Here is a 21,318-nt window from a genome sequence, read left to right as displayed (position 1 = left end):
CTTCTGCCCACTCCTGTTCCCTACTCCACAGGTGGGGGCTCTTTGAAAAGCAGATCTGCTTGGTGTTTCTAGGGACTGCTTCATATTAGCCTCACTGGGTGTAGAAATCCCTCTTTTCCCAAAAACAAACATCTAAGCAAATAAAACCACCTGAAGACAATGCCCCAAATCACTGCCTCTCTGGATCCAAGTAGGGAGTAAAGATAACAGTCTTTAATTACAGTACACACAGACAATATAATTTATTGAGCAACTACTATAGCCAAGAACTGCTGAAAGCTCTGCAAACACGATCTCATTTAAAACTATAACCCCTCCCCCGGGAGGAAGCATGATGGTCAGCATTCTACAGATGGGGTGAGGTCAAGAGAGATGAGGTGAGCTAGTGCAGCTGGTGGGTGTTGAGACTGGCACTTGAAACACATCTGTCTGCCTTTAATCTTGCAGGTTAGTAGGATCCACCTCCCCCTCCTTCTATGTTCTGGAAGCCTCACTGCTTCACCCCTCCACAACCCCTAATCTCATCTGAGAGCACACTGGAGGAACACAGTAACACTTCACAATCCCACAGCACTTTCCAGCTTGCAAAGTGCTTTCATAGCCATTGTCTGAATCAACCCTCATAATACCGAAGCATTCTTCCAATTTTAAAGGAGAGAAACCTAACGAAGAAATAAGTGGCTTGCCCCAAGTCACACAGTGAGCAGTAGAACCAAAACTCAGATGAAGATGGTAGTACTCTCAGCCCAGTGCTCTCTCTGTACTTCTGGGGTGCTGGGGGGAGGTCAGGAAGGGGGTCCAGGGGCTTCCTGAGATCCTGACCTGGGCTGCTTCCCTCCTCTTGGTTCCCAGGGGCCATCAGTTGGCTCAGCTCTACCTTGGAGTCTCAGAGTCTCGTTCTAAATGAATTTTTTTTTCCAGGCAATTACTTCCTACTAATTAGGAGGCAAGGCTGCCAGTCCCTGGGCCCTGGGCTGACCCCCTTTCTCAACTCACAGGGGTTGGGGGGTTGTTGAGATACTGATTAGCAGCACCAGCCACAGAAACTGCCTGGCTTGCCCCCATTAGCCCCATCATCTCTGAAGGAGACAGGGAAACTTTGAGGGCAGGGTAGCTGGTGGAGGAGTAAGGAGTGCCAAGGAACTGGAAGAATGGAGGTGGAGGTGGGGACGCTGGGGAGGGAGGGACTCTGAAATGGGAGAGAGCCAGGGTACAAGAAGTGAAGGAGCCTAGGTGTGCCCATGCAGAGTAAGAGAGAGACCTAGGCTCAGGGGCAGCAGGGGGAGCCAGGAAGATCCAGAGAAACAGGGATATTTCTTCATGTTGTAGGAAGAGAAAAGAAGGAATCTCAGGAAGCAGAGACAGAGGAGGGGGAAGAGATCTTCCCTCCGCAGAGGAAGAGCAAGGAAGAAGGCACCCTACAAAATGGTCAACATTCCTGAAGTGGAGGAGGCAGAGAGAGGGAGATACTGGGAGACTCTGAGAAGGGGAAGGAGAGAGGAAGGACAGGGAAGAAGGAGGAATTGCTGAAGGCAAGCTCTGGGGAGAAGGAGAGGAGAGCAGGGGAGAATGGCTGCAGTAGCAGTTCCCAGGGCCCCAAGAAGGGCTCTCTCTAGTCATTGTCCTTGAGCCTCCCCCAATGTCAGTGCCCAGCCAGTCGGACCTGCATGCCCTCCTACGCAGCCACAGGTGCGGGCCAGCATGATGGTAGGCCACCAGTCAGTGCAGATCCCAGATGCTCCACTCACCCAGGGCAGCCAGCTGACCTCCCTTCCTGTCCACCTGCCAGCTCAAGGGCTCTCCAGTGGGTTGAGCCAGGGATCCTCCGGGGTCACACAGCAACATGACCAGGAGGCTCTGGGACTAGGGGGTCCAGCCTCTCTACTTTACAGAGGGAGGACCAAGGACCCAAGAGGAAATGATGCTTCTCTGTTCCTATACCAAGTGGGTGATGAGGCCAGATGTAGAGGGTTCAGGGTCTAAGTCCCACTGATGGGTCCTGTTCCCTCCTGAGCAAAGCCAATAACAGGAGACAAAGACAGGTCTCGGTTGCTAGCAAGTCAGTCCCTGATTAATCTAAGCCTGCTGGAATGTGGGGTGACAGGTGGAAGGGAATAGGGGCAGCCAGGGGCTGAAAGAGAAGCAAAGGAAGTGACTGTTTAGGGAGCACTGGGTGGGTGGATTCTGCACGAGCTCTAACTGCAGCTAACATAATTGAACATTTACTAGGTACAGTGTTCCAGCCACTTTAGACACTGCATGCATGATCTCATTTAGTCCTCATGATTACCCTATAAAATATGTATACTGCTACTCCATTATAAGGAAGAAACTGAGACTCAGGAAGGTCAAGTAATTGGCCAAGTCCACAGGCTAATCAGTGGCATGTTTCTAATTCAGGCAACTGACCACTGCCCTGATGACCCATCCACCCAGCATTATCTGAAGATGCTCAGAACACCAAGTTCCCATGATCTCAGCCCAGCCCTGGCAGGATGCAGGCCCCAGATGCCAATGGGGTTACAGTCCTATGTTGCAGGACTTTCTTGTGGTCCAAAGTGGGGGCAGTATCATGAAGTGCTAAATTTGAGCAAGCCTCCATCTTAAGGCAGTGGAACCTGGGTTCCAGTCCTAGGTCTGCCACCAACTTACTGTGTGACTTTGGGCAGGTCATTTGCCCTCTCTGGACGTGATGCTCCCACCTGTGTCACTGAAGGGGGGACCCGATGAGAAGAGCTAACATACGCCTGTGGCTGACTTGACGACAGGAATGGTTCCAGCCAGTTTATATATGTCAACTCGTTGATTCCTCCTCACAGTGCCCTGAAGTGGGTACTATTATCACCTCCCCTTTAGGGATGGGAAAATGAAGCAATGAAAGGTTAAGTGACTTGCTCAAGGGCACACGGCTAGTCAATACATGGTAGAACTGGGATTTGAACCCCATTACTTTAACATTTTTTAAAATTTTTATTTACTTATTTTAAATCATCTCTATACCCAACATAGGGCTTGAACTCATGACCTTGAGATCAAGAGCTTCATGCTCCATCAACTGAGCCAGCCAGGTATTCCCATTACTTTTGATCCCGAGCCCATGCTCTGGCTGCCACTCTGCATTATTTCCCTAATGAGTCTCTTAGGTGACTCGCTTGGTGCTCCAGAGAGGTCTTCCTATGTCCCTCTGCACAGGCATATATACCATCATGTCTCCACATGGGAAGCACACATTACCATCATGTGTCTGTGTGATACATGTGTTTGTTTATACTTCTACACCTGCTCCTGTGCTTTCACCCAGTTTCTGTCTAGAATAGCTACACTCACTCAGTCATACATATCCGCAAGCTTTTTGGCACCCAGGACAGGCCAATTCCGGCAGGTCCACATGCATGCACACGTATGTCCCCTTTCCTGGGCACCGGCTGACTCGTGGCAGGGGGGCCTGTGCCAAGCTTTAGCACATAGACACGTGGCAGTGACGTGGGCCGCCACACCCCTTCTCTTCTGCCCCCCTCTAGTGCTTGGGTGGCTCACACATCACACTGCACACCTGCCAGCACCCCCATCCACGCTGCCTTCCTCACGCCTCTCCCCTCACAGAAGCGGGCACCTCCAGGCAGGAAGCAGGCACAGGCCCAGCCTGGCTCCCACGGCCTAAAGATGCCAGCCAACTCAGGGGTGGAGAGGGAGAAAGAGCCATCGACCAGAGGCTCTGAAGGGCCTGGGTTCCACGGTTCCTGTCTGAGACTAAGCCCTCCCTTAGGTCGAGTGCCAGAGCTCCTGAGATCCAGAAATGGGGTCAGATGAGGGATGGAGGGAATCTCTGCCCATCGTGTTGGAGTAGGACTGTGGAGCCGTGAGGGCTTCTCTGGCCAAGTTAGCATTGCACCCCCCAGCACCCCATCCTGGTCCCTGCTCTCTCCTCCCCCTGCCCAAGCATCTTGGAGTTCTGGGTATTTTTAGGTCTCAGCTGACAGGCTGTGAAATCGCTTCCTTCGCACCTCCCCAACCAGGCGGGGGTTGGAGAGGGAGGAATGGGCCTGGGGGGGCCACACACAGCCGATTCATCAGGCTCCTCCAGGGCTGGCAGGTGCCAAGCAGGGAGTGAGGGGTTCTTCCCTTTCTCCTCAGAGCCTCCCCTTGACTGAGAGGAACCTTCCACTGAGCCTGCAGAGAGGGAAGGCGGGGTAGCTCCACCCTACTCCAGGGACCTGAGAACAAAGGCTTTAGGGGATGCCTCAAGCACTAAAGGAGGCACTGGGGATGCCCTTTGAGTCCAGCTCTGCAGCCAATACCAATTCTCAGCACTCCCTTCCAAGTGATGGGCTGAGAGACAGGCTGGCTCGGATCCCAGTGGGATTAGGGAGGCACCGGAGAGGAGAGCCTGGTGGTTAAAACCCAGGCTTTGGAGTCAGGCTGACCTGCAATCTCATCCCTGCTCTGCTGAGTGACCTGATGAGACACTCCACCTTTCTGTACCTCGGGCTCTTTACCTGTACAACCATGGGAATGATATCTCCCCTGTGGGGCTGCTGTGAAGATGAGAGGAAATGCTGAGTGTGCGGACAAGGTGATCTGTGGACCTGCCAGGCCCTGCTAGGAGACTCTCCCTTGCCACCTTCCCTGACCTGCAGTTCCCTCCCAATTGCCCCTTCTCTGGGCTGCCTTCCTCACCATGATCCCTGAGGCGGAGGCCGACAGTTAATCCTGCCAGTATGCTCTTTAGTGTCCATCCGACCCTCATCCCCAGGGGAATAAATCCCCAGTTAAGATGGGTAGGCAAGGTAGACCATCCCTGCCTCCCTGCCTCCTGCATGCATATACATCACATGGGCACACGGACCCAAATACCAACACGTCCGTGTGCTGCCAGCGCCTGAGTGTGAGGGCGTTTGCCCTGAGACAAGCCCCCAGGGAAGTGGGAAGACATACCCAAGCCCTGCTGGGAATAGGCCCCTGTGCCAGGGGCCGTGGGCACTGAGAGGGAGGTGCCTGCCCAGTTGCCGTGGAGACAGATTGGCTCTGGTGGGGCGCTGGAACTCAGGCCTGGCAGCTGGAGTATGAGCTATGTAGCGCCTGCAGGGCCTGGCCTGGATGCCCATGGTATGGGGTAGGGTGCAGATCCAATCCCCAGGAGCACCAATTGTGTTCACTGGACCCCAGATCTGCCCACCTTGGAGCTACAATCCTCTCTGGAAGGCTTTCTCTGACACCCTATGTCCTGAGGTGAGCCCCCCTGGGAGTGTCCAAACACACCTCTCTTCACCTAGTACCCCCTTGACTGCCTATTAGCTGCCACAAGCTTTCCAAGGGTAGGGCCCAGTCCAGCTGGATGCTGCCGACACCTGGTGCGGTGCCTTGGACTCAGGCCTGGGCAAAGGTGGGGACAAATGTGTTAACCTAGGACTCCAGCTCCATATACCTGCCTGCCTCCAGGTTTCCTAGCCGCCACACTGCTACAGTTAAAGTTCTTTATAGAGATCTGCTTGAAAGTCATCCATGGCTCTCCACTGCCCTAATTTAAGAAAAACAAAAACAAAAACAAAAAACAACCACTTTTCCTGTTTCAGAATGCCAGGACTGGGTCGCCTGGTGGCTCAGTGGTTGAGCTTCTGCCTTCAGCTTAGAACATGATCTCAGGGTCCCAGGATCGAGTCCCACATCGGGCTCCCTGCATGGAGCCTGCTTCTCCCTCTGCCTTTCTCTGTGTGTCTCTCATGAATAAATAAATAAAATCTTTAAAAAAAAAAAATGCCAGGACTTCCCTAACCTGGCCCAACGCACCTTCCCCAAGCCTCAACTCCTGCTGCTGCATGCTCCCCCCCACCAAGACCTCTCTTCTAGACATTCAAGCACTCATTGCTACTCCAGCTGAACAAGCCACTTCATATGCATGTGCTGCCCCCACCACACTGACCACCTCACCCCTGCTGGTCCCATGGCAAGCTCTTATTCTTCCTTCAAATCCCAAGGCCCTGGACTCAAAGCTCATGCTCCCGGGTCTGTTGATGTTTGCTGGAACCCCAAGCCGACTTCTAACTGCATGTTCCCCCTTCCCAGAGTGGTCTAAGGATGGAGGCGCCAACATGTGTCATGTGTTTAGGACAGCACCTGCCACACAGCAATCACTCAACACAGGTTTGCTGTTCCAAAGGTAACTGACTGACACTGCCTCAGGGAAGCCCTCCCCAACTCCTCCTCCACCAGGGTTGAAGCAGGCATGTCCTCCTTGGAGCTTCCAGAATCCTCATTGCAGACATCAATCACTTGGTGCAGGATAATGCTGATGACAGCTATCACTGGCTGAGTGTTTACCATGGGCTAGGCTCTCTGCTAACGATGTTTCCCGCCTTACCTTGCCTCATCCTGCAATCCTGGGAAATAAGAACCATCCCCATACCCATTTAACAGAGAAAGAAACTGAAGCCAGAAGAGCAGAGTAACTTGCTCCAGGGATAGAGCAGCAAGGGTCTCTGCCAAGGTTCTGACAGACAGCTCTTTGACCCCAGAGACCTAGCGGAAGCAAGCCCCTCCCTGCCGCATGCACACAAAATGCTTAGCACAGACAGAGTGCTCCACACATAAGAACCTGCTATTATTACTGTGCTCAGATTATCAAGAGAGGGAAGAAGGTGTGTCGGGTGACCCGAGAGCAACTTCCTTAGGGTGGACCCCATATAGAGCATGAAACCCCCATTCCAAGGACAGTGAGGGCTCTGAGGGGCCTTTAGGCTGCCAGGGGCAGGGGTCAGGACGGTGAGGAGGCATGCAGGGCCTGGCAAATCTGAGGGGTACTGGAGCGAGCATATGCGCCAGGGGGTGGAGCAGGCCCAGGTTGAGCAAGGGGGAGAAGGCCTGCTGTGTGCTGGCTAAGCTGGCCACCGCTCTCTGGCCCCGCTGACACCACCCATGGTAATGAGACGGATCCAATTTGTACCCAGGGCCCCGCTGGGAGCAGCTGCCGCCGCAGGGTTTGAGGTAATTTAATTGGACACATTAGCCACAGAGCTCTCCTCTCTGCTCCTCTCGTGCAAGGCCTCATGCGGGCACCCCTTGTGGCTCCCCATACCCCATGCCACCCCTTCCTGGCTGTGGGCAGGGTACACACTTCACCAACCAGCACCGTGGGACCCCCACCTACTAGGGTTGACCTCCCTCCACCTCCTGAGGGGTTGAGAACCAGAGAGCCGGCTGGGCTCTGTATGCACCAAGTTCTCCACTTTCTTGGATGCAAGCAGCAGCTATGGGTGTCCCCTGGGGCTGGGGCTCAGACCTCTCCCTCCTGTCTCCTCTGATGGGCAGAACGGGTCATCCCCTTTCCCCACCCCAGCCTACCTGAGAGCCCCCAACTTCCTGCACTCCAAGAAGGGCACCAAAGGAGCAGGGCCAATATGGGGGTGGGGCCATCCTCTTCTCAGGGCTCTGGGGAAGGGGTGTGTACACACACACAGAATCAGACATAGTACACACACATAAACACACGCACGCACGCTGACAGCCCCACATGCTGCTGTGGAAATGCCCGGATCTGAACACACCAAAGCTCCAACACCCTCCCGTCCACACCTATGCATGCCCGCGCAGCCAGTTGAGGCCCTCCCTGCTCCCAGCAGATGGAAGCTTCAGAGACAGCCCAGCCAGCAGGTGGGAGGGTGTGGCAGGGGGCAGGCAGGGCCCCTGGAGGGCAGAGGGCCTGCCTGGCTGGGGATCAGGATAGGGGAGACGCCCTCCCCGCGGCTTCCTGTCACAGCTCCCCATGCACCTCGACACACCTAACTACAAACACTCATTAGCTGCTGTTTACAGCTGGCCCGGCGCTCAGAAGAGTGAGCAGAGCGCGGCTCTGACCGAGTCCAGCTGGCACTCATGCTGGCACGTAGGTACACAAAGCACAGTGCTTTCCCCCACTAGCCCCACCCCTCCACTGGTACTGCAGCCCCGCACGCTCCATGACAAGAATATATCAATTCCCCAAACATTCCAGCTCGTGACACAAGTCAGCTCCAGGAGACTCACCTCTTCCAAGGGGCCCTCCAGGAGGGGACTCCAGAGCCCCCCAGAGCTGTCCTGGCATGCCAGCCCACCTCCCAATCCAACTGGGTCCAGAATCCCAGGTGTGGGCTCTGGGCACTGTCCAGCACCTTCCACAGGTCCCATGCTGTCTGCCAACTCCATTCCAACCCTTAGGGAATTCAGCTGGCTGAGACCAAAGCCCTGCCCTCCAGACACAAGTTGGACAGGGCCCAGCAAGTCTGCCCTGACTGCCTAGAAGGTCAGGAACTTCCATGTCCACAGTACTGGCACAATCCTCCTGGCACCATGGGCTGGGGTTCCCTTGCAAGGCAGGCGGGTACCGGGCTGGGCCTGGCCCAGGCTGCCTCCAGCACCTGCCAGACCAGTGACCGCCACGATGGAGAGAGCTGACCTTACCAGCCTCATGTGCCACCTGCCAGGCACTGCCCACGGAGCAGAGAGCTGGCTTCCCACAATGCTGCCCTGGCTCACCCAGGATGCAGGGGTGCCTGTCCGAGGAGACTGTCCAAGCAACACCCCTTCTGGCCAAGAGTCCCTTCCTGGCTCAGGACTAGGCCTCCCGCGCCCCCCAGGCCCTCCTCACTGCTCTTCTCTCTGCCATTTCGCAGCCTCACTCCCCTGGCAGAGGCAGTCTGGACTGAAAACAGTCCATCAGATTCAATAAGGATTCAAAATCCCTCAGAAAATAGAGGGTGGGTGGGGAGTGGGGGGGGAGGAAAGGTAGGGTGCCAGAGGGAAGGAACCACCCACTCCTCCCCTGCCTTTCCCTCAAGGCCTCCTGCAACGGCTGGGTTGTTAGGGGTGAGAGGGGATGGCCCTTGGCTGGTACGCCCTGTTGCCTTCCTTGAGCCTGAGCTCCCTTGAGCCTGAGCTTGGGGTCAGCCAGGGGCAGGGCCCAGCTGCCCAGGCCCTCACACCCACTTATTCCCCTGCCTTCCAGCTGTCCCTCACCTGTCACCTGCTGGCCTTCATGTTCCCAACCCAATCCAACCTGCTCTAGCCTCTCTTCCCCCACTAGGAGGGGCTTCGAGGCTACCTCCCTCCCCATGGTCCCCCAGTTCTTGAGCATCCAGCCTTTCGGTCAAGCTGTTCCCACCAGGCCACCAAACAGCATGACCCAAGGCCTAGGAGGGTCCTGTCTCCACAGTGACACACAGCTTGGAGGCGCTAGCTACTTTGTCCCAAGCCCACCAAAGCCATCCCTTTCACCCAGCGTTTCAGATCTGCCCAGCCCCAGGCACCCCCGTTCCGGCTGTGGCCTATTGGGAGATCATTAGCTTTTCAGCTCTAGATGGGGACCCAAGCCGGAGATGCAACCCAGAAAGGTCTATGACTGTGCAGGTGGGGTAGGTGGGGGGTGAGGGGGTGGAGGGGTAGATGGGCGTGGGGGAGAGTTTGACAGTGAAAGGGTCAGACAGAGTCAGGCCTCTTTGGACCTTCCCACTCCCCAGCCTTCATCCCTAATCCTAGTGGCCCTTTCAGCAGTACCCCGGACTCCTGCCCTACACATCACCCAATGGCCTCTGTCCTTAACTTGTGCCCAGGGGGTGGAAGGTTGGCCTGGACAATCTCATGGATCTTTCTTCCCCGAGGAAGGAGACCCACTGGGCCAAGGCCCCCCACCCCATGCAGTGTGTCCCCTATGCTCCCCGAGAATGACCTTTTTGGCAGAGTTGCTGTAGAGGACAGATCCCACTAACAGGTGGGACATACAAGGCTTCAAACACTGTTACCCCAAAGGACAAGCTCACAGAGGACTGGGAGCAGGGCAGGCAGCCTCAGGATCTGACCTCTCTCCCAGCACTGCTGCACTGGCCCAGACTTTCCCTCTCTGGCCTTGCTCACTCACTCACTACAAGGTCACCTCTCCCTCCTTCCCTCCTTTCCCGAAGCCGCCTAGCCAGCCCACTGCAACTTGCCTGCCCACTGCAACGCTGACCCCTGCAGGCCCGCTGAGGCCCTGCCTGGTCTGGAGCCGGGTCTGAGGGACACAGGGAAGCCAGGCAAAGCCAGCGTCAGGATGAACACAGGACGAAGGCTGACGGCAGGGAGAGAGCTGTCTGCCTCAGGGAGGGGACAGCGAGGAAGTTGCAGGCACAGGCAGGGCTGGGGGGAGTCCGGACAGAGTTTGGAGCAAAGCCAATGGCTGTGGGGGAGGGGGGGCTGGTCTTTGTTCTTCACTGGGCTCTGGCTTTTTTCCTACAGTCCCTTGCTTCAGCTGAGCTAGATCCCAGAAGTGCCTGTGGCTGTGGGCCCAAGTGGGTAGGGAACTCTGAACAGGGTCTTAGCAGCAGGCTGAACCCTGTAGATATCAGGGTGAGTGTGCTGCGGTGGTGGTGGTGGTGGTGGTGGTGGGGAGTACCTCGGGGACACTCTGGAACCAGCCCTGGGACACGGGAGAACAAGAAAACACAGGGGACAGAAAATTGGAAAAAGGACTGGGCCACAGGTGTTCCTGTGAGTGGGATGAGGGGATCCAGACAAACAAGGTACTGGCCCCTTGAGGACCAGAATCACACAGGAATTAATTTGCATAATCTCACTCCTGCCAGGTGCCAGCCAAAGGGGAGGTGGGGGACAGAAATGGGGGACACAAAGGCCTGCCTGGGGGAGAGGACTCTGGGGAGCCTGAGGTGAGCTGGGGCTGGGAGTAATACATCGTCTGGCCTGGAGCTGTAGGGATTCTAGGAGGTAGGCAGGGATGCAGGAGTGGGGTGAGGGGGTTCTGAGGCCAGACTGATGACTCTGGCCCCTCAGAGAGCCCCAAGGGACCAGGATCAGAGGCAGACTCTGACCCCATCCAGTCCAGTGGCCACACCAGAGAGAAGTGAACTTCAGGCCCAACCTGTCCCCAGCACTCCCAGCCCCTGCCCCCAGCCCCTAGCATTCCTGGGCCCTGAAATGGGGCAGAACAGGTCTCCATCCCAGAGGGAGGCTTGTTTGAGAAGGGGAAGACAGAGACACCCTGGGGGGCTGCCAGTATGCCAGGGGCAATGCTGGGTTGCAGGCCCTTTGCCCAGAGGATGCCAAGCATGTCAAGCTGGCCTCCATGGAGAGGGCAGAGGTGCTCAGAGGAGCAGTGATGTCATGGCGCCCAGGCGTGGGAGGAAAGAGGGAGGGAGAGGATGAGGGCATGGACCCAGGCCACTGGGCTAACAAGAAAGGGGAGGCTGCTAGCCTGGTAGGGCAGGGGGAATGGGAGTGTCCTCACTGCATCTCCCCTTCCAACCTCGCACCCTAGGGCTAGCCTCGGAACTAAGCTACTGGTTTCTGAGAAGGTGATCTAAGCCAGAGAACGCCTGCCTCTGCCCTCAGTCGAGTGCTAGAAGCTGGCAGCCTTTTGCGGGAGGATGCTAGGGTCGGTGGTCTGGGTTCAGACAGATGAAGCAAGGGGTCTCCAAAGGCAATGTCCCTTCATCCACCACCTAGAGGATGTTCATAGATGGGCATGAAGTTCCAGAGCTGGAGACTGAGTCTCTCACCCTTCTCCCCAAGCACTGAGTGGGTGCGATGCCTAGCACCCAGTGAGTCCTCCTAGTTGGCCTCAGTAGGCTGCAGTGATTTGATGGGGGTGAGGGCCCAACTCCTTAGAAGGCAGAGACAGGCTGAGGCTGCCCCTAGAGGGAAAACAAATGTGAGGCTGGGACGAGAGTGGACAAAGCTGGTGTCCACTGGACTGCCCTCAAAATCCTTGGGGATCTGGGGCAGCCCCGGTGGTGCAGTGGTTTCGCGCCGCCTGCAGCCCAGGGCGTGACCCTGGAGACCCCGGATCGAGTCCCACGTCGGTCTCTCTGTATGATGCCTGCTTCTCCCTCTGCCTGTGTCTCTGCCTCTCTCTCTCTCTCTGTCTCTATGAATCAATAAATAAAATCTTTTTTAAAAACTATTTTAAAAAATCCCCTTACACACACATCCCCTTTTGCAGAGGGCCTTAGAGCTGTCCCTTCCCCCAGCACCCTCAGCCCTCGGAGGTCAGCAAGCAAGCGGTAAGCCTGCAGGCTCTTCATTTGGGAGCAAGTCCTCGGGCTGGGGTGTCTCGCTTTTCGCATCACAGAGAAACCCAGAAGCAGAGACCCCGCTGACAGAATTGGCAGACCGGGGCGCGGGAGCGGGAGGGGGGGTCGGTGATGGGTCTGGGTTGGGGCACCCCGGGGTGGGAGCTGAGATAGCCTGGGCAAGAGCTGCAGGGGACCTGCCTACAGGTGGGCACCGTGTGAGGAGGCGTCAGGAGCCCAGGAGGAAATGGCAGAGCAATTTCCAAAGGAAGGAAAGATCTTCGGGCTTGGCTTGGAGAACGGCAAGCAGACATGGGATCCTGGGCCACTCCCCAGCTCCCTCGGGAGAGGGGGGGATGCGAAGGGGCGGCCCCTCCTCCCCTCCCCCGACGGGCCCGGAGTGAGTTTGGGGATCTTTGCTTTCCCCCTCCCCAAACGTGGGGGCACAGCCTGGCCCCCCGTTCTCGCCGGTCGCTGTCTTTCCCTCCGGGCACTCCCGCTCGCCTCCTCCTCCGAAGCCCCCGCCCCTGCCCTGCCGCTGCGCCCGGTCCCCGCGTGCCCTCTAGCACCGGGTCCATTCACAGTGGGCGCCGCCGATGTCATTCTGCTCCCCGGTGCCCACAGCCTGGCCCAGGGCCGCCTGGGGTCCTCGCCCGCGGGCGGCCAGCGTTGGCACCAGGGGCGCTGGCGCTGGGGACCCGGGCGCCTCGGAGGGCGCTGCCCGGCCCGCGGGGGCAGTGGCTCCTCGCTCGGCCACACACGCCGTCCTTGGGCCGCGGGGGGGGGGGAGGTCCTTGTGGGGACACTGCGAGGCCGGCGCCGGGCTTGGAGCCTGGAGCACCCGGACTGCGGGGCGGGGAGAGCCCGGGCTGGGGCTCCGGGAGGGCCGGCGCGGGGCCGCGCTTACCTGGGCCGGCCGCCTCCGGGTCCCGGTACATGGTCCCCCCGTCGCCGGCTCGCTCCGGGCCCCTAGAGCCGCCCGCGGCCGCGCGCTCCTCCGCCGCCGCTGCAGGGCATGGGGCTGGGCGACCCCCGGGGGCGGGTCCGAGGGCGGGGGCCGCGCGGGGCCGGGCAGAGCCGAGCCGCCGAGCCGGGGAGCGGGGGCCGCCCGCCAGCCCTCCCGCCGCCGCCGCCGCCGAGCCGAGCCGAGCCGAGCCGAGCCGAGCCGCCTCCCTCCGGCCTGCGCGCCGCGTGTGCGCGCCGGAGCGCGTGTGTGTGCGAGCGCGTGTGTGAGCGCGCCCGGGCCCCGCCGCCTGCACCCGCTGCCGCCGGCTGCCGGCCGCGCCCCGCACTGCAGCCCCGGCGGGAGGCCACGGAGCCCTCGGGTGCGCCCTGCGAGCCGGCGGGTCCGGGGCGCCCCTGAAGGCGGCGGCTTCGAACCGCGCGGGCCGGGGTGGCTGCCCCGCCCCCACCGTGCGAGCGCCCTTTGACTCCATTCCAAAAGGCGCGAAAATCCACTCCGGGTTTCCGGCTGGCGGCGACTCGAGGGCGTCAGCTCGCGCCTCGGCCCCGCGGCGGCCCCGGCGAGCCGGGCTGGTGTGTGCAAAAACCAGGACTGGATTCTTTTTTTGCCAGCGCTGAGCCTGGGCCCGCCACTCTCGCGGTTGCCCGAATCTGAACACAGCTGGAGCAGAAAAGACCGGGATCGCCACCCTCCGTGGGGGACGGGGCCCAGTGACCCTCCCCACTTCACCCAGCCTCAGAAAAGAAAACAGACCCTTTGGCCTCTGTTCATTTCTCTTCCGCAGACTCCTCCACTTCGCTCCCCCCTTCCCTTTCCTGGCACTTGAGTGGGTAAGGAAGACATCCCTCCCTCTTCCAACCCTGGGGCTCTCTTGGTTCTCTAAGCGCCTCTGTCAGTCCCGCACGGCCCAAAACAGGTGAACCCTAGAACTGGAAGTGTTTGGTTCTGGAGCAGGGAAAAGAAGGGACCCTTTCCCCCAGATTTTCAAGGCCTGAAACTGAATGAACTACTGGTGGTTTCGGGGGCAGAGACATCCCAGCACACACCCACACACCGAACCAACTACACCACCACCTCCCCTTACACACGCATACACTGGCACACAAACCCAAGAGATACTCACCCTGAAGCACTGTGAGGTAAGGGGCCCACCTCTACCCTAAGCTGAAGGGGGTAGGCAGGAGGGTAGAGCCCTTGGTCCTGCTGCAGCATCCTGCCCTCCCCGCCACTGAAGTTGGAAGGTGAGCCAAGGTTTCCAAAATCCAGGATTCCTAACCCCACCCAGAGAAATGAACTTAACTGACTTTATACTGCACAGCTCACACCCAACCACACCTTCACTTTCCCCACAACAGGGTAGGCAGCCAGCACCCACAGCGACAAGTCTGTCTCCAGTTTCCCCCAATACTCACTCACACACGCACACAGCCCATACCCTTGAACCTGCAAGGAGCCTATTACACACACACACACACATGCTCGGGCACAGGCACACATTCACCTCCGCCCACAGCTTTTTGGTTGAGAAACAGATAAGAAAATTCCCCTAAGGAAACCTCCATGAAGAGTGTTCCGGTGGAGAACAGATTTCCTTGGATTTAATGTTCTAATTAAAAAGGGAAGATAACAAAAGGCAGCCATAGATTCTAGCCCATAATTAGTCCCTGGCCAGAAATCTCAACCCTCATCCCTTGGTCAAGGGCCATCATGCTTCATATACGCTGCAGCCATGCTCACCCCTCTTTGGCAAACCCCAGGCAGCTAAGGCAAAAGGCTGGGACTCGAGGGTCTCCAGTCTAGACTTGTTAGTGCCCCCACCCCAGCCGCTTTTAGCACCCTAGCTAGTAAAGACCAAACAGTCCACCCCTTCCCATCCCTACCTCATGTTGTCAATGGGATCCACATAGAAAGGTTCCCTGCTGAGGAATCTTCCCATCTATCAACCTGAGCAGGATTCATCATTGAACCCAACAGATCTTTATAAGCGTTTAGGATCCTAGAGCTTCTCACAGTTGGTGGGGAGAGGACCTTTGAGAGGCCACCGCTCTGTGACAGAGGATGAAGATAAGACCTCTATAGGGGGAAAGAACTGGCCAGGGAGCTCAGGGCCCCAGAGCTAGTAGACAGGGAGCTGGGAAGAGAACCAGGAGGAGAACCTTGGTCCTGGCTCCAGCCTTTTGCCAACCACCACGAGATTCATGAGCAGACCCAGTGCTTGCCCTAATCTGAGAGTTGACAGGCTGTTCCTTTCAAACATTAAAAATCCCAATCTCATTCACTCCCAGGAGGCAGTAGTCAGCCATTGTTCCAGAACTTCAGAGATGGACAGTCCTTCAAATACACGAGAAAATGCACGAGATAAATCCCATGAGATGTCGCTGTGGAGATTGAGGCCCTGGAGCATTGGGAATCTCTGGGTTTTACTTCCTGCCTGCATTATTGACACAGGAAAAGCTCTGAAGACACCCTTTCTCTGGGCCTCCATTCACTTTGTCTAGGGGATGCAGAATCCCTGGTAAGAGAAAAGAATACAGATTTACATGGCCCTGCCATTCATAGCTGGGTGACCTTAGGCAGACTACTTGACACCCACTGGGCTTCAGTCCTCATCCATACCATGGAGACAAAAATACCACCTATTTGACTATTATAAACATTAAACGAGATGATACAGGAAGGCACTTCAAATGACACTTGGGACATAAAACATTCCTGATGGATAGCGAACCTACACCTCATAATCATGTTTTTGCCTCTCAAAGAAGTTCTTCCAGATGTCCGACCTCAAAACATTCTGCTGCATTTGAAGACTACTCTCTCCTACTGGGGCATCAGTAAGAGCCAAGCCAACTGTGAGTCCCTGTCTTCTGGGCACTTGGAGAAGGCAGGAAATGAAGTGTGCGGAAGTGAGCAGGTCTTCTGAGAAAAGAAATCGGCGTGAATCACTCGTCTTGCCTCTAAGGTGAGGGGCCTGGGCCTTTGGTGTTCTGCCTCTCTCCTTCCCAGGCCTGGTAGAGGGGGGCCCAGAGAAAGCCTTCTCATTCTGTGACGCTGCTAGCTTCTTTGTCCTGGGTTCCATGACGCGGCAGGAAATGCTGGCAGCACCTGATTCCCCAAGGAATGCCCCACTGAGTACTGTGGGTCCCTCAGGCCTATTTCCGATTTGGTGTGGTCATCAGGGCCCAGATGTTCTGGGTTGGCTTCTAGAGGAACAGAGCAGGGAGGGACGTTCTTTCCCTCCCAAGCAGAGACCAGGCCCACACTCTCCTAAAGAGGGCCCCTGAGGCTGCCTGGCTCCGTTGCTAGGCCATGGCTGGAGGCAGGGCTCCTGGGTTCCCCTCTGGCCCCTACCTGGCATGGTCTCTGATGCTGCTGTCTGCCCACAGCTCCTGTCCCCCTACCCTACCCCCTTGGCCATAGGCTGAATTATTAATAAAAACGCTGAGGAAGATGTTTGTGCAGCTCATATGACAGAACAAACACACCTCTCTCCTTATCACCATCCATGTGGCAAGAGGCTCAGCGCTGAGCATTTGATTGATCCAGGAGGGACAGGTTGAGACCAGTCAGAAGGCAGCTTTGAAGGGCAGCAGCAGAGCCTGCCGATGTGCCAGACCGGCAGCAAGGATATGCTCTGCCACCATGTCCCTGCAGCTAGTCCTCCCCTTCCTCCTCTGCAGAGGGCAAGAGTCTGGAGAAGGTAGAAGCATAAGATGATCAGATATTATCTCCCCGGGAAGGACACAACAACAAAGTCCTAGAAGGCAGCTCCGGCCATTCCTATGCCCACTTCATCCCAATGCTTGCCTCTTCTCCCCAAACCCAGTGATCACTGAATCTCAGAGGCTTACCCAAGGCCTCGGCACACCTGTCACACTTCTGCTGGACCCCACTCTGGAGAGCTGATACTAAAGAGGCATCTAGCATCCAGGGAAGAATCCTAGACTATGGCCTTGCCTCTGCAACATCTAGCTGTTTGGCTTTAGCCAGTTACTTAACATCTCTGGGACTCAGTTTTCTCATCCATAAAATAGGGGTGTAATTACACCATGTGGGGATGGAGAATATACTGGGGAGATAGCAAGGCAAGGGCTGGGTGTCTTTCATGGCTCCCTTGCACCAGGGCACCTAAAACCTCCTGGCCACCAAGGACTCTGCCCCAAGCTGACCTTCCATAGCGCTGGGTCCCCATTCTACATCCTTAGGTCATGTTGCAGGGCCAGAAACCGCTTCTGCACTCCCCACCCCACCCACATCCTTTCTCCCTGAAGCCTCCTCTCCCTCCTGATTCTGTCCCTAAGTCTCTCTCCATCGTCACCCTGCCACCCACACTTCCCCCCTGTGCTTGGCTTAGCCCCTCAAATTCCGAAAGATGAAAGCTGGTGCCCCTTCTTCTTGCCATCTGCTGTGTGGGATAGCCCCAGCCTCAGTCAGAATCTTGGCCTTAGGCCTCTGTTTTGAGATACCACCTATCTCTCGGTCTTGGGCAACTCTGGGCCTTGATATAGGTTGAGAACCATGGGAGCCAGCGAGATGCCCTTATCACCAGGATGCCCCATGGAAGCACTTTGGCTTGCCAATTATAAGCTGACTGACTTGGAGTAAATCACTCAATCCTTCTGAGCTCAGTTTGCCAATCTGTACTGCAAGGATGTTGGTTTTTAATCTCAATTCCGCCTTGGACTCCTTCAGGAATCTAATGAACCCTGTGGACTTCTCCTCCCTAGAAACATGCATATTCAAATACAGACACAATATTTTGCCCATAATTGGGTGGGAGGGGGTCCTATAGGTTTCAGATTAAAATCCCCAGTTCCAAAAAAAAAAAAAAAAAAAAATGAAATCCCCAGTTCCAAGAGGCCTACAACTCTGACAGTCTGTGCCCGGCTCTCTGCCCTACTCACCTCTGCACAGTGATTCTTGGTAGGGGTGGGCTAGGAATCTATCCCCACCATTTTTCCCTCCTGGCTCAGCAGTCCCCTCCCCCAGTGCTTGCTGTGGCTGGAGCCAGCTTGCCAACAGCTCAGACCAGCATTTCAGTACCTCTTGGAGGCGAACAAGCTTCACCTGCCTTTCAAGGTATTTAAAGGTTCTTTGACCAAATGCTTTTTGATCCTTCGCTGATGGGAACCAGCAGAAGCTCTTTCACCAATGGCCCCCCTCCCCTCATATATTAGTGACTAAGAGCTCTTTTGATATTGCAGAAGCCTTCTGTGGTTTGTTCAAAGCCCTGGCCCTTGTGGCCACCTCCCTCAGAGACCCAAGCCGGTCAGCTCCAGCCGCCACCGCCCACCGCCAGCGGTGGCCTAGTTAATAGGGGCCTCCCGGCGCTAGATGGATTCTGCCTGAAACCGTAAGACCCCAGACCTAAGGCCAGCTGCTAGAGCGGCCGCTTCAGTAAAATCTAGCTCCTCCCAGGGAGCAGCCCCCCCCCCCACCGTCTGGATAAGATGGGGTTCGAGTAAGTATCCCTCAGACCCCCTCAGACCGTGGGGAAACACGTCTCTTCTTCCCTACCAACCTAGGCTGCACAGACAGGCATGCGGCCCACCGGATACATTAAGCTGTTTCCAGGGTCCAGTAAATGCAATCTCTTAGCCTGAGGCTGAGAAAGGGAAACTGAGGCCGGGTACAGGCCTCGGTGTACGGTGTACGAGGGACAGGAGTCGGCACCCACTGACTCAAGACCTTCACCGGTGCTCTGCAAGCCCCGAGGGGCGGGTGCACCCAGCATCTAGGAAGGGCGCGACAGGCCGGGAAGGACAGCCAACGTTGACGCCCCGCGCTCCACCTGGAGTTGAAGACTGCAGTGGGGATGGTCCTGTTTCTCAGCAGGTCAAAGTGTTCTCCTGCAAGAGAGGGCTGAGACTCCCCCCATTCCTGAATGCCTGGCTTTGCACTTGCGAGGATAATAGGAGGGGCCCAGCACTCCCTGGAGCTGGGCGGGTTCAGGTCACCTGGCCTCTTTGCTCTTAAAGGCTCCTTGGGGTGCTGGGCTCCTTGGGCCCGTCAGACCAAGCACCAGAATCCAATCCTGGCCTTGTAGTAATTATCAGAGCGGCAGCCACCATTTATTGAACTCTGAGGCTTGACAAGACCAAGTGAGGAACAGGCCAGTGAGGAAGTCTGGTTGTGATCCCCTCCCAAAGATGAAGAGGATGAGGATCAGAGGGAGTATGGCTTGCCTGAGATCACAAAATAAAGAGGGATGAGGGATGGGGGCCGCCAGGAGTCCCACCCAGCTCTGATCCATTCTAGAGTCTAAGCCTTCAACCACTAGGCTTTGCTTTCTTTCACCTTGGAACTTTCTGGAGGCTGGGGGGTGAGGGGTGGGGCAGTTTCTGTCTTCAGCCCAGTTTGGCCCAGCTCATGGAAGATAAGGGGGGAACAGGTGGGGCAGCCCTAGGAAAGAGTGGGACCACCCCTTCTCCTGATTCTCTGGCTGCTCCATTTCCTCCTGGATCCTATCACTTCCTGCCCCCAACTGTGGGTATCCCCCAAGGCTTTGTCCTCAGCTGTCATCTTCTTTCTCACCCCACACTCTCTCCTATGTGAGCTCATGTGCTCCCACTGCTTCAGCCTAACTCCCAACTATGTCTCTGGGGCCCTGACCTCCATCCCAGGCTGGCATCCACTTTGGTGAAGCCCCCACCCCCCAGTGGAGTAAATTCATCGTCTGTCTTAAAACAACTCCTCCCTGGGGCCACACCATGCCTGTTAAGGCTGCATCCCTCTCCCAAGCTCCAGATCAGGTCCCCAAAGCCTCCTACTGCTCTTCCCACACATTGGATGAGTTTTGGATCCTTCAGACCCTTTCTATGGGGATCTTCTCACACCTACATTGTAACCTTGGCAGCAGCCTCCCTCGGTCAGACACTCCCAGCCCTCTGCCTCCACCGGAGCCACCTCTTTTGTCTATTCCAACCCAGTGCCCTCCCCTTGCTCCCTCATGCTGCTCCCCAGCTCTCTGGCCAGCACCCCCAGCCCAAAGCCTTTGATTGCCTCCCCACAGCCTATGGAGTCAGGCACAGGAAACCTTGCTTGAAACAGAGTCGTCCCCAGTATGTGAACCCTGCCCTCCTTGCCCTGCCCAATGCCCTGCCTTCAGTTCAAAAGTGTTCCTGAATTTCTGCTATATGTTTCCACCCTTCAAAGCTCCATCTCAAATGCCACTTCTTCCAAGGAGCCATCCCTGATTCTCCCAGGTGAGTTTGAACTTTCCTCTTCTGTAGTCTCACCACTCATGGAATTATCCACTTTAGTAGTATTTGTACATCTCTCCAATCCTGACCTCTGTCTACCTCTCCCATGTATGCAATGGGTTGGGAGCTCCTATAAAGGCAAGGATGGCCCATTACTATTCTCCTCTTCATTCATTTAAAAAAAAAATTGTTCCAGGGCAGCCCGGGTGGCTCAGCGGTTTAGCACCGCCTTCAGCCCAGGGCCTGATCCTGGAGACCCAGGATCGAGTCCCAGGTTGGGCTCCCTGCGTGGAGCCTGCTTCTCCCTCTGCCTGTGTCTCTGCCTCTCTCTCTCTCTCTCGGATAAATAAATAAAATATTTTAAAAAATTAAAAAATAAAAATAAATAAAAAATTGATCCATTTAGCAAACACTGAGTAGCTACTGTGTACTAGGTACTGCAAATACAGGATCTCTGCTCTGGGCTCCTCCTCTGGATAATTGGCATACAATGGGACAAGGACACTAATGGAGGGATACTCAGGGCACATTCAGGGATAACTTTGCCCTGGGAAAGCATTTCTCCAGGCTCCAGAATGCAAGGCCCTAACCTATGTACTAAGGGTTAATGCAAGCTGGAATAAGACCAAACCCTGCCCTCCAGGACTGCAAATACATAGAAACAATAAGATCTGTGTAAAGATGTGGATCTGAACAGCGTGCTGTGAAACCGTAGTAGATGGAATAATGACTTTGGCCCTGGGGAAATCCAGAAGCTTCCCAAATACCCAGTACTTGCACCAATTAGGAGCCTGTTAAATCTTTGTTGAAATAAATTAGGTGGGGAGAAGGGGGTATAATAGAGGCTGAAGTAAAGGTTATGAGGGGAAGGCAATGACAGACCATTGTCACAACATCTGCACAAAGTGGCCCTGCCACCCACCCTAGAGGGGCAGCTTGTAGATGAATGAGATCATGAGTGTGCAGTGCTCTGAACTTTTGGGAAGAAAGGAGAAAGAGAGAGAGAGAGAGATCACTGGTATTATTAGTCTATTCCCATGAGACCGGTAAGTTCTGCTTTCCAGTAAGTCTATTTCCCCCTCAGAAAATCAGGTGTACCCCATGACAACTTGATGCTCTC

At 56.1% G+C, this 21,318-nt stretch overlaps 1 protein-coding gene across 7 annotated transcripts in view; it reads right to left on the bottom strand.

Annotated features, from left to right (window-relative positions):
• The window catches only part of SYT7 (synaptotagmin 7), a 61,397-nt gene extending 48,306 nt beyond the window's left edge, over positions 1 to 13,091 (bottom strand). For all 7 annotated transcript variants that reach the window (XM_025445674.3, XM_025445679.3, XM_025445676.3 and 4 more), the window contains exon 1: positions 12,940 to 13,091. In XM_025445674.3, coding sequence (XP_025301459.1) covers positions 12,940 to 12,970 — 31 coding nt within the window. In that variant the 5' untranslated portion in view covers positions 12,971 to 13,091. The remainder of the gene's footprint in view (positions 1 to 12,939) is intronic.
• Positions 13,092 to 21,318: the final 8,227 nt, after the last annotated feature.

The sequence above is a fragment of the Canis lupus genome, chromosome 18 (assembly GCF_003254725.2).
Source record: "Canis lupus dingo isolate Sandy chromosome 18, ASM325472v2, whole genome shotgun sequence".
Lineage (NCBI taxonomy): Eukaryota > Metazoa > Chordata > Mammalia > Carnivora > Canidae > Canis > Canis lupus.
The sequence above is the reverse complement of the archived record's forward strand: the minus strand, read 5'-3'. Positions and strand labels throughout refer to the sequence as shown.